This window comes from Camelus ferus, chromosome 7 (genome assembly GCF_009834535.1).
Source record: "Camelus ferus isolate YT-003-E chromosome 7, BCGSAC_Cfer_1.0, whole genome shotgun sequence".
NCBI classification, from domain to species: Eukaryota; Metazoa; Chordata; class Mammalia; order Artiodactyla; family Camelidae; genus Camelus; species Camelus ferus.
This window is the reverse complement of record NC_045702.1, coordinates 73,978,400-74,001,964: the sequence shown is the minus strand read 5'-3', so window position 1 is coordinate 74,001,964 and position 23,565 is coordinate 73,978,400. Positions and strand designations below refer to the sequence as shown.

The window sequence follows — 23,565 nt, the reverse complement described above, 5'->3', positions numbered from 1 at the left end:
TCCCCAGGCAGCAGCCCCCAAAACTGGGGCACCAAAAACAAAAATCAAGGCACCAAACATGCATAAAGCTTCCCTGCAGGAGACAAACGCTTTTAGGTGTACAGTTCAGAGATTTTAGGTATATTCACAATGTTGTGGAACAGATCTCCAGAACTTTTCAATCTTGCAAATCAAAACTCTATACCCACTAAACAGCTGCCCTTTTCCTCCTATCCCCAGACTCTGGTAACCACCATTCTACTCTATGTTTCTTGAATTTGACTACTTCAGATACCTCATATAAGTGGAATCACAATTTATTTTTTCTAGTTTTATTAAGAAATAATTGACGTATGTCACCACATAAGTTTAAGGTATAGAGCAGGATGGCTTGAATCCCATTGTGAAATGATTACCACAATAGGTTCAGCTAACACCCATCATCTCATATAAATAAAAAGAAAAGAAAGAAGAAAAAAGAAAATAATTTTTCTTTTTTTTTTTGAATCTTTTTTTTATTTAAGTATAGTCAGCTTACAATGTTGTGTCAATTTCTGGTGTACAGCACAATGCTTCAGTCCTACATGAACATTCATATATTCATTTTCATATTCTTTTTTCACCATACGTTACTACAAGATAAGGAATATAGTTCCCTGTGCTACACAGTATAAACCTGTTTATTTTATATATACCAGTCAATATCTGCAAGTCTTGAACTCCCAATTTATCCCTTCCTACTCCCTTCCCCCATGGTAACCATAAGTTTGTTTTCTATGTCTGTCTGTTTCTGTTTCATAAATAAGTTCATTTGTCTTTTTTTTTTCTTTAGACACCACATGTAAGTGATATCATGTGGTATTTTTCTTTCTTTTCCTGGCTTACTTCACTTAGAATGACGATCTCCAGGTAATTTTTCCCTTTGTGATGAGAACTCTTAGGATCTACTCTTTTTCTACAACTTTCCTATATGTCATGTGACAGTGTTAACTATAGTCATCATATTGTACATTACGTCCCTAGTACTTATTTATGTTACAACTGTACATTACATTTGTACCTTCTGACTACCTTCCTCTAATCTCCCCACTCCCACCATATCCTTTGCCTCTGGTAACCATAAGTCTGATCTCTTTTTCTATGAGTTTGTTTTAGATTCCATACATAAGTGAGATTATACAGTATTTGACTTTATCCACAATTTATTTTAACCTAAAACACTAGCAGTCACTGAATGAAAGGGATTTTTTTGCTTGTTTTGTTTTGGAGTTTTTTGCTGATAGCTAGACTTGAGCCCAATCAATATACTGGATGGATTTTATATCCGGTGAAATCATATGTCACAGCCCTTGTTAATGATCTATTCCTGAGTACAGAAACTAAATGTCATCATGTTGAAGGGTCACTAATTAGATGCTCAGGTAGTAGCTGACTTTGAAGTTACTTATGAAATTTTAATTTTTCTTTGAACGTCGAATGAAACAGCATGAGAAATACAAAATAGGAAACTTAGAGAAGAGAGTGGATTTAATTACAGCATTCTCCTGCAGTTAGTATTTATTATTACATCCTTTATCCTTTGTTGTGTAACACTCTGAAGCTTTCATTGAGTGGAGAATCACCTGGGTTTTGGTTCCAGTTCTGCCATCCATATGACCTCGGGCAAATCATTTAATTTCTCTAAGCTTAGGCATTACTATCCCTAAAGCATAAATAAACATGGAGATGATACTACCCAGCTGGCTTACTTTAGGGTAGAGCAATGAGAGTAAACAGGGAGTATTATGTGGAAAGAATTCTGAAACATTAACTTTAGAAACATGTATTATTAAAGAAATTTCATCCTTTCCAAACTTCTCTCCATTTTTATATCCCTTTCTTCTAAAAATCTTATGTTACCCTAAACAAAAAGATATGCTCATTTTCCCCTCAGTCCCCTATCTACTGGATTTCATATTTTAACAGTAAACTCACTAATAAAAAATGGTGAACAGCTTTGTTGCTGTGACTAGGTCTAGGAATGAGGGAGTAAAGAATAACAGGAATAAACCACAGAAGAATTTCCCTCCCTCTACCATAACTTCCCAGCTACGAGTCCTTAAGTTTGAGACTATGGAGAAGACTGAGAGATGTAGAATGAAATGACAAGTTAATATCAGAAGTGCTACTTTGGGATAATCTTAGGAATGGTTTCACTCTTCATCTGTAGTTTCACTTAATTACATCAGGTATAAAAGCATTGTGACTCAGTGCTTTATGCAACAAGCTGGAAACTCAGGACCTGTGGGTTCTGGCCATGCATCTGACATTTGTTTTTTACATGAGCTAGTCATGTTCACTCCCATGTTTTATTTAGTTTTTCATCTATTAACAAGAACAATGATGCCAAATTATTTCCCAGGGTTGTTAAAAAAAAATAGAACTCACAAAGAGTTATAATGTCATGAAAGTCATAATAAAGGTAGCTTTTATGACGGAATAGATGTAGCAATACTCCAAAAGTTAAAATTTCTACATACATATAAAGCATTACTGTTACCTGAGTAAGGAGGGGAAGGGATACTGTGAATATGAAAAAGGGTATGTAACCCTGAACCCTCTTTTGGATTATTAAACTCCCACTCAAACCTTCAAAAAGTACTAAGAAGAGAGGAGATTTCTGAAAATTATATTTGGGTTTCTTCTCATCCCTCATGTATTTACCCAAAGTGAAGGTAGCTAGTGAGTAAGGAAATAGCCTAAAGAAGAGACAGGGGGTAAAAAAGTAATAAAAGGTCTGGAAACCATTCATTCTTTGTTTAACCAGTTCTTACTTTGTTTTTTCTATAAGCAAGGGTAACATGCAGTACACTAATTCTGAAACACAGCTCTTAAAATAGCACCAGACAGCTTTCCTAGAAGATGAAACTGAGCCTTAGAGAGGTTAAGTGACTTGCCCTGAGTAAGAAATGGAATGGGCTTTTGAACCTTCGTCTCTCTCACGTCAGAGCCCACGATTTTTATTATTGCCCTATTCTCTTTCAAGAAAAGCAGAATTTACTTCTGGAATAAATGTCAACCGAATCTGTCCTAAAAAGTTGAGGAAGTTAAGTTGCTCAGAGATTCTCCCCATCTCTCCCATGGCCACATGGGTTATAAGGCAACATCTCTACATATCTCTGCATGCCTGCTTAGTGCTTCTTTCTTGACCAACCAGATTCTCTATACTTTCTACTCATCAAGGTTTTAGCTTGTCAAATCCCTGAGTCTACCCCGTGGCATTCAGTGTCTGCCCTTGCTGCTTCATGACTTAATCTCTCTAGGCTTCTAAGTTCCAATTCTTAACAGCGAGAACTGATACTCCCAGATCATGTTCCTACACCAAGCCATAGGTTGCTGGACAGTCCACATGGATTGGTGAACTTGGATCAAGTGGCCAAACCCTCAGCTGTTCCTTGAGAATTGTAGTGTAAGTAGGTGGGCATTCTGACACTTAGCCTGTACCATTTAAAAACATCACCCAAACAAGATCTGTTTCCTTTTTTCTTTATTTGTGTGTTTCTATTAGACATATTGCCATTCTTCCTATCACCTAGGTTGAAAGTTTAAAAAAATGTTTTTAATTAAAAATATTTAATTTTGTTAGAAAAGTTATGCACACATATGGTAAAATACTCAGAATATAGCAGCATATACACGTTGGAAATTGTCTCCTTTCTACCAAAGATTCTCAAGGCCCTCCTAGAGGTGACCACAGCTAACAGTTTTTGAAACATCTTTCAGAAAAATCTTATGGAAGTTCAAGTATTTTTATCCACATTCCATTTTATGTAAACGGAAGAATACCATAAACACAATGTGTGCCTAGCTTCTCTCATTTAATAAGTAGATCTTGAGAGTTGTTCCTATTCCAATCAACATATATATATATTTTTTTCATTTTTTAATGGCTTCATAGAACTTAATTATATGTATGTGATTTTGTTTTTTAACCAGTGACCTTTTGATAGGCAGGTATGTTGTTTCCACTCTTGTCATTACAAATAAGCCTGTAAAAAGCATATGTTTGTGATAAATATTATCTATAAATTTTTCAGTCAAAGCACAAATGGCATTTCCATTTTGATACATTTATGGCCAAACTGCCTCCAAAGATGTTGTGCCAATTTCTCTCACTACCTGTGTAAAAGTCTCCATTTGTCCATACCATGCACAGTTTTGTGTCTGTCAAACTTTCTGATCTTTTCTAATCTGGTAATTTCAGTCATTTTTAATTCTACCTTCTTTCTTGCCCACAAAGTCAGTTGGTCACCTAGTTCTGTAAGTTTTCTTCAGTGTTTCTCACCTCCATATGTGTCTTTGTACCTGCAGTTTCATGACCTTTGTTCAGCTTTTGTTGTTTCATGTATTGGCTCCTAATATCTCTCATTCCATTCTCTCCCCTTATTACTTCGCAACTTACCCACACAGCTTAATATGACAGATTATTATTTGCCTAATTTCACTTCTATACTCAGAAACCTTCAGTGGTTCCCACTGACCACAGGATCAAGTCCAAAACCTGAGCCAGGTATTGAACGCTCTCTAGAGTCCAGTCTCATTCTACTTTAGTACCTTCACACATTTACAAAAGTTCTGCTTCAAACTTCTGCTTTGCTATCTTCATGTTTTTTGTTTCATCACTTCTCTTCACTGGGAGTTCCCCTTCCCATTTAATTCTAATTTCACTTATCCTTCAAGATCCTCTGTGACCACTTCATGCTAACAACCCACTTCATAATTTTCTTTTCTTAGAGTTGTTAAGCCACTCATTGTCTGTATCACTCATTTCACATTTATTAAATTACATTAAGATTTTATTGTTTTTTTCTTGTCTCCTGAACTAAGCTACAGACTTTAGAAGAAGGCATCTCTAAGACATTTTTGTATCTCCCCATGCACCCACACAGAACAACCCTTCCAATTTTGATTTCAAAAATATCTGCAAATTGAAACAGGACCCAAATATATTAAAAAGAGGAAAGTCTTTCCAAAAAAGCTGAAATCCATAAAGGTAGTTTTGTTTTCCCTAACTTCCATGAAATGCTAAAGGTAGCTACTGAGAACTCAAAACTCAACACTCAAGGGTTACAAGAAAGAGAAGCTTGCAATAGGAGGAAAAGTTAAAAAACAAAACAAAACAAAAAAACCCTGTAAAAACACTAGCCAAAATAGGACTAAGTAACTCAAACAGGTTACTTCGGAGCGGACTATCACCAGACCACTTAATAGCTTGTTGTCCAGCATATAGTCTTTATCAGTGACCATCTGATTTGCACATTCTTCAAAAGAAGTACCATACCAGAAGTAGAGGCACTCCTGATCATCTGCCCATTTCTCTGCCTACAGTCTAATTTCTCTCCCAGTTCTGGGGGAAAAAAAGAGTACTCTCCAGTGAGATACATTGGTAGGTGTTTAAACCCAGATCCTGATCTTTCCTCAGGATCTAGTGAAACTGAGAATCAGTAATCTGATAACAGTTAAATACTCCAGAGCCTTGTTTCAAGTGAAACTTATCTCAGAAATTAAACTATTCCTCGCAGTGAATTTTTAAAATACAGGACAAAACTATGTTTTTACACGTACATACCTGTATAGAAATGCATAGGAAGAGATGTGGAAGGGCACATCTGTAAGTTGTTATTTCTGAGAAGAAGAGTGGATTGGTATACATCAGTTGTATTATTTTAAAGAGAAATATTTTTCTTTAAAAGAAATAGAAAATTGGATCTTGTTATACTCATACCTGTTTTCTTGAAGGAGTTTATCATTGAATTCCACGCTGCTTTTCAACATTCATCTGGGAAATGGGGCCTAATTTTTCTAATATTTCTTATTTTAACCAAACTGCCTGACCAATTTGATTCGTAAAAAACGTTGTTTGTGGGTATAAATGACCAAAAGAAGTCCACGGATTAAATCCTTCACTTCTGTCACAGTATCACGTTTACGTTCCTTAGTGAGAGGCAATTCGGTGTTGCTGTGAAAGCAAAAGGATTTGAGTTCTAGTTTGGGCTCTGCTAAGAATATTCTGGGAGACCTTGGGCAAATCACTTTCTTTCTAAAATGTTGAATTAGACTAGGACAGATATTCAAAGTCTGTTATTCAGTTGTGAGGTGCTACGAATCTGAAGGCAAGACGACAAATTTCCTTCAATTCAGCAAGCCCCCACCAAATGCGCGTTATGTATGAGGACGGACTCCCAATTTCAGGCACTCACTAACCAGGGTTTTGACAGATTTGCAAAAAGCAAAAGTCCTTTCACTGAAAAAGCGTTTCCTTTCTCTTGGCTGTAGCTATTCCCCAGAGTGCCAAGGTCTAACTGCCGTCAACATTAAAATGAAGACCTACCTGTCGTGAACGGGAGAGGCCACTACCAAAGTTCCCACCATGCCTGTCTCCCCACCGCCGCCCTCTCCCGCCCCCGCTCCTGGACTCCTGCCGGCAGGGACCTGTAGTCCCAGCCCACGGCTGGCGGCTGCGCGGAAGCCTTCTAGAAATACGTTTTTCCCACTAGTAGGCGGTGAGACCGCAATTTCTAACTCAAGTCCTACTCCAACTGACTAGGGTTTGCCCTGCTGAGGCGAATTCCCTCCTCCTAGCGTTCCTCAGAACCAGTAGCCGGCCGGGCGGGACCACGCCCCGGAAGTGGAGTCAAGTCGCCCCGTCGGCCGCCGAAGCGCCTTCCAGCCAGTCCTAGAGGGGCAAGGGCTGGCGGGGCGGGCTTGCGGACGGGGCGGGGCGGGCGGGGGCGGTGCGGCGCGGCGCGGCGCGGCGCGGCGTAGCGCCCGGGGCGGAGCCGCAGCGCGGGACCGCGCGTCTGGGTGGCGGCGGAGGCGCGCCCGTGGGGAGAGGCGTTTGCGGCTGCTAGTGGGGAGGGAGGGAAGGAGGAACCGGGAAGGGGTGGGGGGGGGGGGGCAGGGCGAGCGGAGAGCCGTGTTCCTAAGGCGGTGGCGGCGTCTCGGACAGAGCAGGAGGAGGGCGGGGAAGGAGGATGGAGCAAGCTGGGGGTTGGGGTTGGCGCTAGCCGCAGCGGCTCGCCTCGAACTGTGGGAGAGCGGCGATTGCTCCTGGAAGTTGTAGGATCGGGAGCCGGGCCGGTGCTGCCGCTGCTATCGCCTTGGGCGGTGGGGAGGAGGAGGGAGCTGCGGGGATCCGGAGGGAGGGGACGGGCTGGGGGAGCGAGCTGGGGAAGACTGAGCGGGCTCTGCGCCGGGCGGGCGGGCGGCGGGGGGGCCAGCAACCGCGGCCGTGGGGACGCGGGAGGATGGAGCAAGTGGAGATCCTGCGGAAATTCATCCAGAGGGTCCAGGCCATGAAGAGTCCAGACCACAATGGGGAGGACAACTTCGCCCGGGACTTCATGGTGAGTCTCTCCCCCCGCTGTCGCCGCCTCTCTCCGGCACCAGAGCCCACTGCCGCCTCGCCCGGGGTACCCGGGGCCGCCAGCGCTTTGTGTGCGGCTGTGAGGAGAGGGGCGGAGGGGGCACGCACCATCCCCAAGGGTCGGGTGGTCTCGGAGGCCGGCGGGAGGTGAGATTGCCTACGCCTCTACGCCTCTTTTCCTCTCCTCCTGCGACGGCTGCCCCCACCACCGGCGTCCGGGACGCGAAGGGAGCGGCCGTCGGGCCGAGCCCGCACTCAGCACTGCCGCCCGCGACCACCTATTGTTTCTCAGGCCGGGAGCCGGAGGCGAATAAGGTGCAGGCCCGGCGGCTAGTCTCTCCTCACCTCCCAATCAAGTCTGCCTTTCCTGGGAGGGTCGAGGCCGGGTGTCTGCCCAAGGAGGAGAGCAGATCGCGGCTGACGAAGGAACGGGGCTATTAAGGTTGCAATTAACTCATGGGGTCCCTTTGCTCAAGCTGGTCTCAGAAGTGTGCAGGGTAGGACTTATGCCTTTTCTGGGTTCAGAATTATTATCCCAACGCTTGGGAAGGATTATGCATAAGGAATTTCGTGGTTTGCTCAATTTCCATCTACTCCTGTCCCACCTCTTGTCCCTTGAGACCCAGGTTTCAGATGGTGTTGGGGTCAACGTGACTAGAGGTTGAGGGGGTGAGAGAGAGAGAGAGAGAGAGAGAGAGAGAGAGAGAGAGAGAGAGAGAGAGAGAGAGAGAGAGAGTGAGTGTGCGTGTGTGTGTGTGTGTGTGTGTGTGTGTGTGTGTGTGTCTATGTGTCTATGTGTGTGTCTAGAGGCGGGTAGGTGGTTATCCTGAAGGAAGCCTACTTCAGACTCCCTAGGGGATATTGCCGAAGGCGTAGGGGATGTGACTATCACTTCCTATCCGGGGTGGGGGTGGGGAACTTGGGAACAATAGTCCTGGTGGGGCGGAGGCGACGATACGGGCCGAAGCCCTGAACTGGGAGATAACCTTCGAAGCTTCTCTCTCCAGCCCCATTCCTACATCCCCCCCACCCCACCCCTCTTCCGCCCTCTGCTTGTGCTGGCGAGCTGGAGAGAGAGGTTAAAAGTCTTGTTCATGGAATTGCTCTTGATCCATCACTATGAGGGGGGTCAGATCCGAAGGCGTGGGACCAAAAGTCGACTTCCTCCATTGGGCCCCCCCCCCCTCAATTTTTCTGCTGGACAATCCCTTTAGGGTTGTTCCTCGGCTTAGGAGGCGGTGTTGCGGCTGCTGCTCCTACGGATATTGCGCAAGACTGGGGCGTTGGAAACCCTGGAGGTCTGGGGAATGGAAAAGGAAGTGGGACTTTGGGAAGTGGTTGCTCCTTGGCGGGGTTTGGGAATGGGAAATAAACTAGGGAAAATCTTGCTCCCGGGCAAGATACACCTCCAGAATAATCACTTAACTCTGAAATTCTCGATTGTAAGAGGAATACACAGCTACTATCTATAAAAATAAGTGGCTATTTTTGTTTCAAACATTGGCTATTTTTGTTTCAAAGTACAGTTTAATTGTTTACAAGGTGTAGGTGAAGTAGCTTTTAGCACTGAAATACGTTTCCACATTTTAAGGAGACTTCGGCCTAGTAAAGCTTTAGCGTTAAAATTAACAGCTTATAAAATAGATCCTTGACCTTACACAGTATTATAACAGTATTGTTGAGCTTTGTGATTCCCGCCTCCCTAGACCAATAATAGAGGATAGGAGCTAGATTTTGTTAGTGTCTTTTGAAGGTGGAAAAGGTATTGATTAAATAATTTATGCCTTATTTTACACATTTTCTCTTGATATTTAGCCCATGTATTTTTGAAAAATTACTTTTTGATCTGAGAAGGTTAAAGAAAAGAGGACTTTTCCTTCCTTACTATTGAGAATTTTTAATGTGTTGTTATCCTTGGAATGGCATCACAATGATTGGATGGAGTTCCCTTTTTACTACTCTCTAGCCATAATAGAATATATTTACTTAGAATATTTGAAATGTTTAAAACTAGTTTTATACAGTTTCATTTTGGTTATGGAAGAAGAGGTGGTGTGGTCCCTGGCCACTTCTCCTTTGCCTGCTAGTCATCTTGTTATCCACGGGCATATCCTGTCAGGAAGGAGCATTGTTTGGTAATGTGGGACATCAGGATAAGTGCCCAGTCTCTGAACTCCTGTACAGGGGAAGTAGCCTTAGGCTTCATGCTTTGGGGATGAGTCAGGGATTCCTATTGGAGACTTCATTTCTCTAGGACTAAATGAGTTTCTTTTTTCTTCTGTAATACCTAGGGATAGCTAGGTGATTCTACATTTGAAATTTGATGACTAAGACTGTTCTTTTATAGTACTTGCTATTTTTTTTTTTTTTTTTTTTAGTTCTGTGACTTGATAAGCAATAGCTATAATTAAGGCTGCTAGTTGGTGCCGCGTTTTCCCTTGACTAGAAGGCTGTAGGGAAACTATTTCCCCTCTGCCGTGGAAAGAGAATAGGAGATCAGCGGATAGATTCTAACTCATCTGTTATTCCTAAATTCTGATGTGGATTAAAAATGCATTTTGAAATTTTAGCATTTTAGAACTGAGCCTTAGGGGTAATCTAGCTTTTATAACCTGATTCAGTTATAAAGTGATAATGTTCATTATTTCAAATTTGAAAATTGGAAATTATATAATAATAATTAAGAATGCCTTACCTTTAGGATGGTGGAATGGGCATTCAAACTGCTCTTTCCATTATTCTCTTCAGCCTTCTTATAGTCCCATTACCCAAATGCTACCTGTTAAATATTTTTAATGTTTCTCTATGACCATACTATTTAATATTCTTGGATTTTTTCCCCTAATTTAATAATTTTGGTGTTTTTCATTGGTAAAAATAATTTTAGGTGGCTATATAATATTTTACCTGACTGCTGTGTTATAGCTTTGCCATTTTCTTATGGTTAAATGTTTAGGCCATTTATTTTCTGCTATTGTATATAATAATTCTATAATGAACACTTATGCATAAAAATTCTTTTGCATAAGATATCCTCCAGTAGTAGAAGTACTAGATAAAAGGATATAAACATCTAATATGTTTATGAATAATTTTTTGAAGAACTTGTATCAGTTTATATAACTGTCAGTAATATATCAGTTGTCGTATAATAATTATCTTAATCTTTGATAATTTGATGGTTGAAAAATGGCATCTTGCTTTAATTTGAATATCTTGATGACTAGTAAGGGTAGAAAATTTTCCATCCGTCATTAACTGTTCTATGAGTTGTCTATTCTTGACCTTGGCCTGTTGTGCCCACCATCTCCAAGAGGAGAAAACTAAGGTATTGAATGGTGTAAACTGCAGCACCAAAATGATTACTTTACAAACTGATGACTAAACAGCCAATTTGTGATAGATCCAGAACTTGATCTCAACTATGTCACCTTTTAGTCCTCTTTATGAGATGGCGGACAGTGATCATGACAAGTAAATGTGTAATGTAGGGTGATGCACATTTATGTTTGACTGACCTAAGTTTTATTCCCTTCCATGGCATTGGCTAGTTTTATGACCTTGGGCAGGCCACTTAAAAGAAAATGGGGTGATTGAGTTCTCTCATCTTTAAAAAAAAAAATGCTACCTACCTCACAGGACTGAAGTATGAGATTGGTATTTAGGATCTTCACCTAACAGAGTATTGTGCTGTCTGTATATTCTCAAATGGCTAATTTATGTGGTCAATTACAGATAGCTAGAGACAGAAGGAAAAAGGTATCTGGGTTTTCATTTTTGGCAATTTTCTTTCACTTTGTAAATCTTTATCAAATCTAATTAAAGTATTAAAACAAGAATAATAATAAACAAGGTTTATTCTCAACAGGCTAGTTTATCTAAGGTGCATTAGATACTTGTATGTTAAAAAGTAGTAAAAGATGCCACTTAAGCTACAAACAGGCAGTTTCACCTTAAAAATCAGTTCTCCTTCAACTTATAAAGATTGAAACAAAAATTTAATGAGTGGACTCAGTGAAATATTAAAAAAACAGATGCAGCAGAGATGTGAACTATAGTACTTTTTTGTGAAATATTGTGAGGAAAAGATTTATGAGCATTTCTTCTAAGGCTAAACTAAGATATAATAGCAACCATTCCTATGTTAAAGTGGTAATTAAAATAAGTGATACTTTAAATTAATCTGAACTTAATTTATCAAGCAGAGGTAACCACAGAACTACCATAGTAGTTACGCATTTCAGGGGATTTATTATAGAAAACCATGTGCTCTACAAATAGTAATCCTGACGAAACTGCTCAAAACAACCAGTTTGCTTGCTTTGTTTTGAGTAAATAATTGTTATATCGTTTCTTTTTTACTGCAATAGTGTCTGTGATTTTATAAATTATTTTAAGTAGAAAGGAAATAAACATTTTTTTTCATCCCTACTGTATGTTAAACACTGCCAGATATTTTACAGTGTGTCTTATTTAACATATCGGCAGTTTATGAGGTAGATATAACCTATATTTTACAAATAAGGAAACACACTCTGAGAAGTTGCCTGACTTATAAACCTGTTGTTTGTATCTTATTTCTCCAGGTTTCTTCTGCATCTGAGGTTCCTTAGAACCTGGCTGGGACAAGGCAGGTGGTGGAGGGGTGCATTACCATGCAGAGGATGGAGGTTTTAAAGCTGAGCATATTCAGAGAGTGATAGATAATCTGCTATAACTAATATAGGAGTTCTCACACCTTTTGCTCTCAAGAGTCTTAAAAATTATTAAGGACCCCAAAGAGCTTTTGTTTATTTACTGTGTTAGAAATTAAAACATATTTAAAAATGATTTACTTTAAAATAATAATAAAACCATTCCATATTAACATATATTATATTTTATGACAAGTAATTATTCAAAATAAAAAATAATTGGTGAGGAAAAGCATTATTTTTATATTTTTGCAACTTTCTTTAATGTCTGGCTTAATGAAAGAGAGCTGGATTCTCGTATCTGTTGCATTCATACTGCTGCAATGTCACATTTTACACAGTATCACGTGTCATGTACCCTCTAGAAAACTCTACTGTATACTCCTAAAGAGAATGAAAGTGATTTTTTAAAAAGTTATTGTACTAAAGTCTGTGCATTTACATATTTGCAAGGTGAGGAAGCATAACTTGGTATTGTTAGGAAAAGAATTTTTACCTCATGGACTCTTTGAAATGGTCTGGGTTTGACCATCTCTGGACTGTACTTTGGGAACCGTGCAGTGAAGTAATGCATAGCAAAGGCTGATGTAATGCTGAGAAACCTAGAAAGGGTTGTGAAGATTCTTGAATCTATGCTATATTTTATTCTACAGATCAGCAATAGTGAATTTGAACAATTATACACTACACTTCTTAGGGTTACAGGGAAAGTGGGCAGGTATTAAGAAAACAGACATGCTAGTTGAACACTCCAGCAGGGTTTCCCCACCTCCAGCTGTCCCTCACCACCATAGCCTGCTTTGCTTTAACCCTTCAGTTATATCATTCAGATTAAGTTCTGGTAAAAAAGCTGAGAATCAGTACTATGGGTCTCGAGATTGCTGCATATTTTAAGAAAAGTAAGCAGTCATTTGACAGATTTGTGTTGTGGAAAGTTGATTCTGATGGTAGTATGAAGAATGGATTACCAGATGAAGAGCATTTTGGGAAGCTATTGAAATATAGGAAGTGGGATGTGAGGGCCTGAGCCTAATTAACCTCCCCAGCCTTGAAATTTAAAAAAAATAATAAAATTTTAATTTAAAAAAGACAGGAATAGAGAGTATATAAAAGATCTGATAAGGATTAAGAAAGAATTCTCAGTGATTCAGTAGGTGTGGGTAATAGAGAGGAATGTTGTAGTATGACTCCAAGGTTTCTAGCTTAGTACACTATCATCTGAGTTGAAAGGTACCATTAGGGTGAGGAGTAAGGGAGGAGATCAAGTAGAAGGAGAAGTAAAACGGAGAGAAACAAGCAGAAGATGATTGGAGGAAATTTCAAGGTAGAAAAGAATGAGTTTAGTTTTAGACACGTTAAAACTGAGGTACCTGTGAGACGTCTAGTAGAAATGCAGAGCTCAAGAGTGCTGACAGGACAGTATTAAAGATTTGAGAGTCATGAGGTAAACATGTAAGAGGCAGCTGAAAGCATGAGGGTGATTGAGCTTATTCAGACAAGCATATACAGTGACCAGCTTTAGGTTGAAGAGCATCAGCATTTAAAGAGTAGCTTCTAAACAGAAGTGCTAGTTATTGTTCCTGGGAATGTGTGGTCAAAGAGGAGGGAAGGGAACCCAGAGGATGTCAGAAAAGCCTGGGAGAGTTTCAGGAAAGGAGTAGTTACCAAAGTCAAATAATTCTGGGAGGACCGGTAAGGTGAGGTTGAGAAAGTACCGCTCTGTTTGCCAAGTAGGAGTGTAGAAAAAGCCATTTGGGGTTGGAGTATGGGCAAAAGCCAGATTATAGTGGGCTGAGGAAGAAACAGGTGAAGTGGTATAAATTCCTTCCATTTACTTTAACATTCTGAAAATAGATGGCAGAAGCTAGAGGAAGACACAGACTGAAGGAGAACTCCTTTCCCACCCTCTGCTTTTTTTAAAAAAAAAGTTGAGATAGGGATATTTTTCAAATATGTATTTCTTATCTATATGTTTTTTTTTGTTAAATGATTGCTGTTTAAGTATAGTTTTAAAAGACAGGTAACAGGAACTTGTCTTTTGGTTAAATAAGACCCCTTAAGTTTTAATTTAAGGTTTGGATTTGATTTGTTAAAAAAAAAAAAAAAAAAGGGAGCGAGAGGGGAGGAAATACTGAAAGCCTGACAAGATCTTAGGTGCACAGACTAGATAAGTATAAAAAATTTTGTCTGTTAAACTGTTCAATATTGTGGCTTGTAGGTATTTTAAAATTTAATAACAGCCTTATTGAGTGTAATTCAACTACTGTGAAATTAATTCATTTAAGATGTGCAATATAATAGTTTTTAGTATATTCACAAAATTGTGCAACCATCACCACAATCAATTTTTATCACCCCAAAAAGAAACCCCATACCCATCAGCAGACATTCCTGCTTCCCTCCCTCCCAGCAGACCTCGGCAACCACTAATCTGGCTTCTGTCTCCATAGATTTGCTTCCTTTAGACATTTCATATAATTGGAATCATACGGTGTTTTGTGACTGACTCCGTTGACTTAACATAATGTTTTCAAGGTTCTTTTATGTTGTTGCATGGTCAAAAATACTTCTTTTTATGACTGAACAATTTTCTGTTGTATGGATGTACCCCATTTTGTTTTTCCATTCATTTGTTGATGGACATTTGAGTTATTTCCACTTTTTGGAATATTTTGTATTATAAATAATACATAAATATAATGTAATATTTTGTATTATTTTATGAATAATGCTGCTGTAAACCTTTGTATACAAGTTTTTGTTAGGATGTATGTCCTCGGTTATCTTGAGTATATACCTAAAGAACTGCCAGACTGTTATCCAAACCTGCTGTACTTTTTACATTTTCTCCACCAGGAGAGAACATTTTACATTCCCACCCATTTCTTTATATCCTCACCAATACTTGCTATTGTCTGACTTTTAAATTCTAACCACCTTAGAGGGTGTGATGTGGTATCTTGTTGTTGGCTTGTAGGTTTTTAAAATATCTCCGTAAGCTTATATAAATCATGCAGTATGTCTAACGTGTCTTTACAGCTAGAGTGATGGGAAATATTTTCCAGTCCTAGCATTTTAGCTAATCTTAATCCTTTTCCAGTGCCACTGGTTTAATTAAGATTCTCTTACCTTTGATGAGTGTCCAGTGAAACACTTACATTTTAACTAACTTCAGAAGTCTAAGTGAACTTTTACGTAACTCTCCAGACATTGCTCACTGAGATAGCACACAGGAACTTTACCTGGTGTTAATTCTCAAGAATGTTTTACCTTATTTACTTTTAGATATTGTTAGCTTTTTTTCCCTTCAATATTTGACATTTAGTTTGGAAAAGGTTTTTGAAAGACTGAAACTGAAAGTAAGACATTAACATTTAAATAGATTAAAATTTTTTGTTGATATGCTAAACACTTCTGGGTTTTTGTAGCACTCAGTTCATTAGATTCATAAACATTTACATTCTCTGACTTCCCAGACTGAAAGCCTCCAAGGCTAGAGACTGGGACTTAATTATCTCTGTATCCCCATTGCTTAATATAGTGCCTGGCATTTAATAGGCATTAATGGCCATTGCGTGAGCTTAATGCTGTAAGACAGATTTATTCTTCAGGTGGATTCTAAAAAATTGTCCAAGGGGCTTGTCTCTTAGACTAAGCACGAGAACTGCTTTTTCTTTCTACATACAGGTGTGCTTGCACAAATGTGGTTGTGTTTTCAGTATCTACTGAAAAAAAGGAAATACAAGATAAAGTACTAGACTTTTATAAACCTTATAAATAGATATGATTTTATTAATTGTAATATCTTCCACATAAATGTGAAAAATAGTATGGAACCTGTTCTTCTCTGGACATTGATTCATGTGCATAAGGATTCAGGGAACAACTTAAAGTAACTACCTTTGTATTCCCCACCTCGTGAATCATACTTTGGGGACATTATCTTAGAATATTAATTTTAATAAAATGTCCACTTTTACCTTTTGGTTTTAGATTTCATTAAGAAAATCCAGCTATCACTGGATGTCACTGGCATCTCACCAGCAATAGTGGTATCTTGTAGCTTGTGGGTGTTTGGGGAGTGATTACAGCAATGGCTGTTCTCTCCTTGCCTCTAGTTTCTTGCCTCATCCAATTCATTCCACATATTGTGCTCACTTTCCTAAAATACCACTTTCAAGTGTTGGCGTCTGTGGGGTAATGTAGGGCATACTGGTTGTAAAATCAGAAGATGTGGGTTTGAGTCTAGTGTTGCTGCTTAGTTTTATTTTCTTTAATATATCCATATAGGACCATATTGGGAGTATGGTTTTATTTTTATTATCAAAAAGTATAAGTTAAAAAAAAAAAACTCTCAAGGCTCCCTCTGATGGCCATTAAAATTATTAGAATTTTAAATGCCTAAGGCAGCTTAAAGCATCAGACCCAAGATCTGCTTTTTTTCAAACTGTAATTGTATGTCTGTCTGTCTTCCTAATTTCCCTTTCTCCCCTCCCTGCTGTTTTGTAGTTTTTGCCCTGGTTTAGAATCACAGGCCAATAGGATAAAATCTATACTTCTTAGCCTGGTCTCCCGGAGCCTTCTTAACATAGTCTCTCATTACCTTTCCAGTATTACACTCCTGTACTCTGTAGTATATGTCCTCTCTTTCCTCTGGAATGCTATTTCTTGTCCTTGAGCATACCCACTGAATGAATGAAATCTTTCTTATCTGTGATTGTACTGGTGAACGTATTTTTTCCCTTTCTTAGAAAACTTTCCTCCTATTTTATAGATCAGTACTTTGAAGATCAGAACACTAAAAATTTAGAATGTCTTTATCACATTCACCCAGAACTCAGAAGCAGGAATGTAATTCTCACTTTCTGGAATAAAATATTACCTCAGTTTATCTGAAAACACTTGTTCTCCATTGCAGATTTGATTTTTAATACCATGGAAAAAAAGCCTTTCATTAGATTTGAGTTGAAGACTTACTAAGGCAAGTCCAGTGATAATGCAGTTGTTCTAAACCACTAGTCTCTTTGAAACAAATTGAACTACTGTCCCAGCATTTCATATTTCCTGTAGTATTTGAATTTTCTAGATTCATGCATTAAGCCTTGAAAGTTATCTCCTTCCCTCCGAAATAACACAAAAATCTTGTTTCCATTTGTATACTGTTATAGTATCTATGAACTGGCTTATGGCAGATATAAGTAGTTGCTGCCTAAAAGTTTTTCCTAGAGAATGTGGAATGTGGATCACGTTAATCTCAGAGGCTTTAGGATGAATACTAATGTCTACATTTCCTGTAATAACCGTTTTTAGTTGTAATCTGCATTTGAAAAGCTATTTAACAATATTTGAGTGACTACCCTGGTAGGCTCTGAAGGAATGCAAAAATGTGTTCCGGTCATCTTTCCATGATTCCTACCATCCATCATTTATACAAAAGATACTCATTGAGTCCCCACTTTGCCCTAGGCACTGTGTTTACAATAGGCAATTGAAAAGATGAGAATCACTTCCCTCAAAAAGTTTTCCTGAGGGCAGTGGATGGGCTTCAGGGGGTCTGTGAACCCTTTCAAATTATACACAGTATTTTGTGTGTAAGCCCATTGGGAGAGGGATGGAGAAAGTTAATAGCTCTTAGATTCTCAAGGGGCTTAGTATCCAAAAATGTTAGAAACTCTAGACTAGTAGAAAAACAATGAGCTTTGGAGCCATGCAGTAATTAATTTCTATCCTAGCCCTGCTGTGATTATAAGCAGATTATCTAGAGAAATCCAGAATGTGGATACCCACCTAGAAGGATCAAGATAATGTGTACGTAAAGCTTCTAACATAGAAGTAGAAGGTACTCAGTAGTAGTTCAAGATGCAATATTACTCGAAGGGAAGCGTATTCAAGATTTAAACCACAGAGGCAGGAGAGCCTAGATCTGCCTGAACAGATCATAGACAGTTTCAGTGAGAAGGCTACATTTGATCTGACTCTTGAAGGAAGTTTGTCAAGGGGCCTAGGCATTTCAGAGATAGAAAACAGCACTTGCAGAGACATAGAGATAAGAACCTGGGGTGTTAGATGAGACAAACAAGGTGGCAGTGTACAAAATAAGCAAAGCCCACATACCCGCGTAAATAGGGGGGGTTCCCAAAGGGAGAACAGCTTAAATGCTGAGCATGAGATGAATATGAAATTGGCCTCTGCATTCCTGAATGTTTTGGTGAAGAGTGTTTTGATGTCTCATTGTGGCGTAGTTTCTTACTCTTAGAATGTATGGTTTGGTTGGTATGAAGGATCTTTTAAAAATGGAGTTCTACAAGGCGAGTGTTCTCAAATATGGTAATTTTACTTTATCCCAGATCTATAAAGTAGTACTTTCTCTGTTTATACAGTTCTTAAATGGCTAGATCAGTGTTTTTCACTGGCTTCTGTTAAAAGCACCCTGTAAAAAAAAATTAACATTAAAAAAGGTCTTCAGAACCTTGGCAAATTATTTATAATGGTAAGCCTTTGTTTAGTTTGGATTCCTCAGCATATCTGAATTCTCTAGGAGATAACTGAGAGATTTTGAGGCTACACCTTTGGGACCAGAACCTAAGTGAGAAGGGAAAGGAATTCTAGCTTCCATGCTACGAAAATATGGAGAATGGCTTTTCTGGACACTTTCTCCCTTCATGTACGCTGGGTTTACTCATAACTCATTCCTTTGACGTTAAAGGAAACATTAAAGTTGTTTAGAAATTAAGGAGCTTGTTACAGGTTTTACACTTAGAAGCTGGCAGAGCTGAGTTTGTCCCAAGTTATCAAAGCAGATACTTTTTGTACAGCACGGTGTTGCTTAGACTGACAATTGCATTCTAATTATTTAGGGAAAACATCAATAAAGGGGGGAAAAAGTGGAGCATAAATGTCCTGAAAATTATAGAAGACTTTCTTGTTGGTATAGATTTTTGGTTGTAGCCTACTTCCAAACTAGCTTAAGTAGGAAAAACTGCAATAGAGTACTGCCCTTGAGGTGCTTTAAAGGCAGGAACCAAGAAATGGAGAGACTGGGTGACTCTCCGTTTCAGGCGCTCTGTGTGTCTGTGGTTCTCCATATTGTTCAGTTTCTCTGTCTCTCTAGGGCTTCCTGGATACTTGTCTTTGCTTCTCTGTGTGTCTGCTTTACTCCTCTCTCTGCATTTGACTTTCACTGGGGCTGCACGTGCTGAATAAAGGCATCCCTTATGGCGATCTAACCTATCTCATTCATTTTATTTCAGTTTTAGGGGAAGAACTCAAAATGACTAGAATTGTTATAGCTCAGTTTCACATTCCTGAAAGAATCAATTGACTTGCTGATGAGATGAGTATTATGTAGTATACATGTGTGCAGTTGACCAAGGTGGGGAGCTTGTTTCTGTGTAATTGGTAGGGATTTAGTTGGAGAAGGAGAGGGCTAGTTCCCTAACTAGGCAGGTGGCCCAAAGAGTACCTAGTACCAAAATCCTTGAAGCAAAACTGAAAAAAAAATTTTTTAAACTATTTTAAGGCTTCAGCCCCAAATAAACTTCACCCACCTTCTTTCAGAGAAGAGAAGAAGAAGCATAAAGAGTCCTTTTGACTTGAGAAAATGTTCTGTTGACTCTGGCAGAGTGTTGTTTCACATATACAGTATATATTAAAACGTCCAACGTTTAAGGTTTCCAAGTGGAAACAATAAAATTAGGATAACCTATAAGCTGCATATTTATGGTATCTAAGATTTAAGTTGTAATTTTTCATTGTTAAAATATGGAACCAGAGCATTACCTTCTTACAAGGAAAGGTAACTCTAAAGATCAGTTTTATCAAAGTATTGTATTTAGTCGTTTTTCATTCTCTGCCTGAAAATACATCTGAAATTTATCACTGGATGACTAATGTATTTTCTTCACAATAGATTTTGCATTAATAAAATAAATCTAACTATAGTTCCTTTAGTTCCCAAATCATCTAAAATTTAAGTGCTGTAGTATATATTTGCCGGCCTCCTTGCTGTGTATCTGCCTGCCTGTGCACTTCTGTCTTCATATCTTTATCTGCTCTGTCCATTGGCCTGTTTGTGCTTAAGATTCGTTAATGTGGGTTAGAAATGGGTATTAGAGATAGATGAGGATGTACTGTGTATTTAGAAATTTTCTGTAATTTATGCCTAGTTGTTGTAATTCTTTACTTCTTGTGCTGTAAGTAGGTTATATGTAAATACCAAGGAGGAACATAAAGTAGGTGGATATTAATAATGGGATTTTGCAACTATTTGAAGTAGTTCAATATGTTCAAATATTTATCTTTAAACCCATTCACTGGCATTATTAGATGTTGTACAAAATAAAACATTTAATTCTTTCATTACTTTATAATTTAGATAGTAGGAAGTTATTTATTAAAGTAAGAAATTTAGTTTTAATGTTTAATATGCCAAGATGGTTTGGTCTTTCTATTTTATGGAAAACTAAAGAGGATGAGAATTTTAATAGTTCAAAAGCTAGAAACAGGAAATTGTGTGTGTGTGTGTGTGTGAAAGACAGCATTCAAATAAATTATTATTAATGGTAAAGTGAAGGCTTAAAAGCTTTCTTAAATGAATAATTAGGTAGGCACTGGCTAGCTCTGCTTCCTTGGTCCTTTCTTCACTCCTTTAACCTCCACTCTAAGCTGATTTCAAGTTCTGCCATTCTGCTGAAATTGCATTTACTATGGTTGCCTTAGATCTCCTGGACGTATTCAGTAAATACGTTGTAGTAGTGTGTGGCTTTCTTGATGCCCCTTTAGCATTCAGCACTGTTGACTTTTTAAGCCCTCTTTTCCCTTTACGTTGAAGCATCATTTACACCTGGTTTTCACCTACGTCTTTAGTCTGTCTTTTCTATTATTGGCTTAAGGGCAGCATACTTTCTATTTTTCATGCTGTTAGGTCTTAAGAAAAATATAATTGAATACTTAAAAATAAGAAAGAATCTTACAAATCTTGTAAAACTGACTACAGTGACATGGCTTATCCTAATGGTGTCTGAGAGTTTCAAAGAATAATAAAATAATTGATATTTTCTTATACCTACATTCTTGTGATGGCTTGTAGATTATTTTTACAGTATTTTTGGAAAATGCAGCTTAATCTAAATCAGAAATATAAGATGAACGTTTAACCAATACATTTAATTTTCTGTCATTACTTATTATATGCCATTTTTATATTGTTTACAAGCCATATTTTGGTTGCAAACAATGTATTGTTCATGCCATATCTAATATTTTCAAATAAGTTCCAAAATGATTACATTTTCTGTTGGCCAAAGCAAGTTATAGCACCACCTTAACTTCAAGGGATTGGGAAATAGATTATACCTTTTAAGTCAGAAAAACTGCAAAGTCACGTGTGGTTTTAATATAGGAAGAGTTGAAAAACAGGCTATTAATATGATCAATGTACCATATGACAAGTGTAGGGGTTATTATTATTACAATAAGGTGGTTAAGACATAGGCCCAAGATTTGAAATAGTGAGGGAGTGAGCCTGCAGTTAGCTGGGAGAAGAGTATTCCAGACAGAAAGAGCATTAAGTGCCCAGGGATCTGAGTTAAGAGTGTCTAAGGGATATCAAGGAAGCCAGTGTGCTTGCACAGAATAGGTGAGGAAGAGAGTAGATTTGTGGTAGTGTTGGGAGTTTTGGCAAACGATGTAGGTTCTGGTAGGTCATTGTAAGGACTTTTTGGCTTTTACTCTAAGTGAGATGAGAACCTTTTGGGTTTTACTGTTGGTTGTGATGTTATCTTAACTTGCATTTTAACAGAATCACCTTGGCTGCTGTGTGGAGAATAAAATGTAGAGAGGTAAGGATACAAGCAGTGAACGCTTAGAAAGCTACTTGAGTAGTTCAAGCAGGAGGGCTGGAGACTATGACAGTGAATATAAAGAAAACAACAGATGCATTTGGAAGGCAGTCCTGAGATTTGGTGATAACGGAGGGTGAGGAAGAACTTATCCAAGCTAATATGGACATTAAGTGATAGTAATGAGATAGGGAGTACAGGAGGAAAGAAAAGTTTGAGGAACTGAGTCCTGAGTTCAATTTTTAGATGTATAGAGTTTGAGTTGAATTTAGATCTCAGGCCAGTCATGGTTGGCCTTCTAGCTCTCTGATTTTTGTGTGTGTATGAGTGATCTTTGAACTCATGGAAGAGGATGAGATTTCTGAGATAAAGAATATGTACTGAGAATAACAAGGAAGAATATAGAACATGAGACACACTTCACTTTAGTGTCTACTTGAGGATGATCAGTTCTCAGTGCTAGTGAGTTAGGTGCCGAACCTGGAGAGTGGTAGAGACACTAAGTGGGTTGAGGATTTACAAAGAGAATTTGCATTTAAACCTGAATTTGGGAATAGAAGCCAAGGGTGACTTGTCAAGAGCACTGAGGAGAACTTAGGACCGATTTTTTTTTTTTGAATTGATCTTATTTTTTAAAGCAGTGGGAGAATTACCCTTGTCTATGAAATCCTATCATGTATGTATAAGCTGTCCTGAAAGGTAAACCTGATGTAGTCATTTTAGGGAAAACAGAACTTGGGGAAGGGACTGGAGATAGGTCAGAAAGCTAATAAATGTATTTATTTGGTTTATTATTCTCCCCTCCTCTCTTACCCCTGGATCGCGTTGCCCATTTCTGCCCTTCACTACCACCCTTGTGCTGCTCCTCCACTCTTAACTGTTATACTTTTGCTGGCTCTTTCAGTGCAGCTGTTGTGGGCACAGTAGCAAGATCATCCATTCCTAACTTGAGAGAGACTGACTGGCAGAACTTTTGAAATAAGTGGTTGCTTGATGTCATAGAATTTGTTAACATTTCTGCTGGCTGTCAACCATTTGTCAGCATCTTTTACCTTAAATATACTTGAGTATGGACTGAACATGTAAGTGTCATGTCTGTTGACGTGGAATTCTTTTCTAAAATGTTGCACGTGAACCATTTTTAATGATGCAGTGGGAGGAGGAGGTGGCTCATCTTTGCAAATTTTCCAGTCAAAGCATTTCTGTTCATATGCCTTTAACACTCTGCTAGTTAGTGTACATTTTGATGAATAATGTGATCCCTTCCTATAATTTTAAGTTCTGTTTCATTAATGTAACAATTTCATTGAAGGAAAACTCTCCATTGAGAGTAGAGTTTAGTAATTTAGTATATAAAAGCAGGACAAATAGATTCTTTTTCACCTATTAAAGTTGTAAAAACAGACATTAAATGGTTATCTTTACATTTTTTACCACATCAGAGTTGGAGTGAGTTATATATAGAATTACCCTAACTTTATTTCATTTCAAAGAGACTGAGTTATTCTGAGTTCTCTGGTATATTCAACCCATTTGAATGGCACTGGGGCTTAAATGATCTCTTTCCTAAGAAAAATTTTAATAGAAATGAGGAAATAAAAATGTATTCAAATAAATAATGCAGAAGTGAACATGATACCATGGGACA

The 23,565-nt window shown here is 38.4% G+C and overlaps 2 protein-coding genes across 5 annotated transcripts in view; one reads left to right on the top strand and one right to left on the bottom strand.

The window, feature by feature from the left end:
* The window catches only part of GSAP (gamma-secretase activating protein), a 187,990-nt gene extending 181,384 nt beyond the window's left edge, over positions 1-6,606 (bottom strand). For both annotated transcript variants that reach the window (XM_032484156.1, XM_032484157.1), the window contains exons 1-3: positions 6,350-6,606; positions 5,744-5,977; positions 5,588-5,643 (exon numbers count right to left, since the gene is read on the bottom strand). The gene's annotated coding sequence lies outside the window, so the exon portion shown is untranslated. The remainder of the gene's footprint in view (positions 1-5,587; positions 5,644-5,743; positions 5,978-6,349) is intronic.
* A 312-nt stretch (positions 6,607-6,918) lies between these two features.
* Positions 6,919-23,565, top strand: part of PTPN12 (protein tyrosine phosphatase non-receptor type 12) — a 79,087-nt gene continuing 62,440 nt past the window's right edge. The window contains exon 1 of one of the 3 annotated variants that reach the window (XR_004321606.1): positions 6,919-7,364. Coding sequence is in view for 1 of the 3 variants with exons in the window: in XM_032484162.1 (XP_032340053.1) it covers positions 7,266-7,364 (99 nt within the window). In the remaining 2 variants the exon portion in view is untranslated. Of the gene's footprint in view, positions 7,365-20,801; positions 20,808-23,565 lie in introns of those variants that run through there. The other 2 variants (XM_032484162.1, XM_032484163.1) reach the window with 2 other exon arrangements.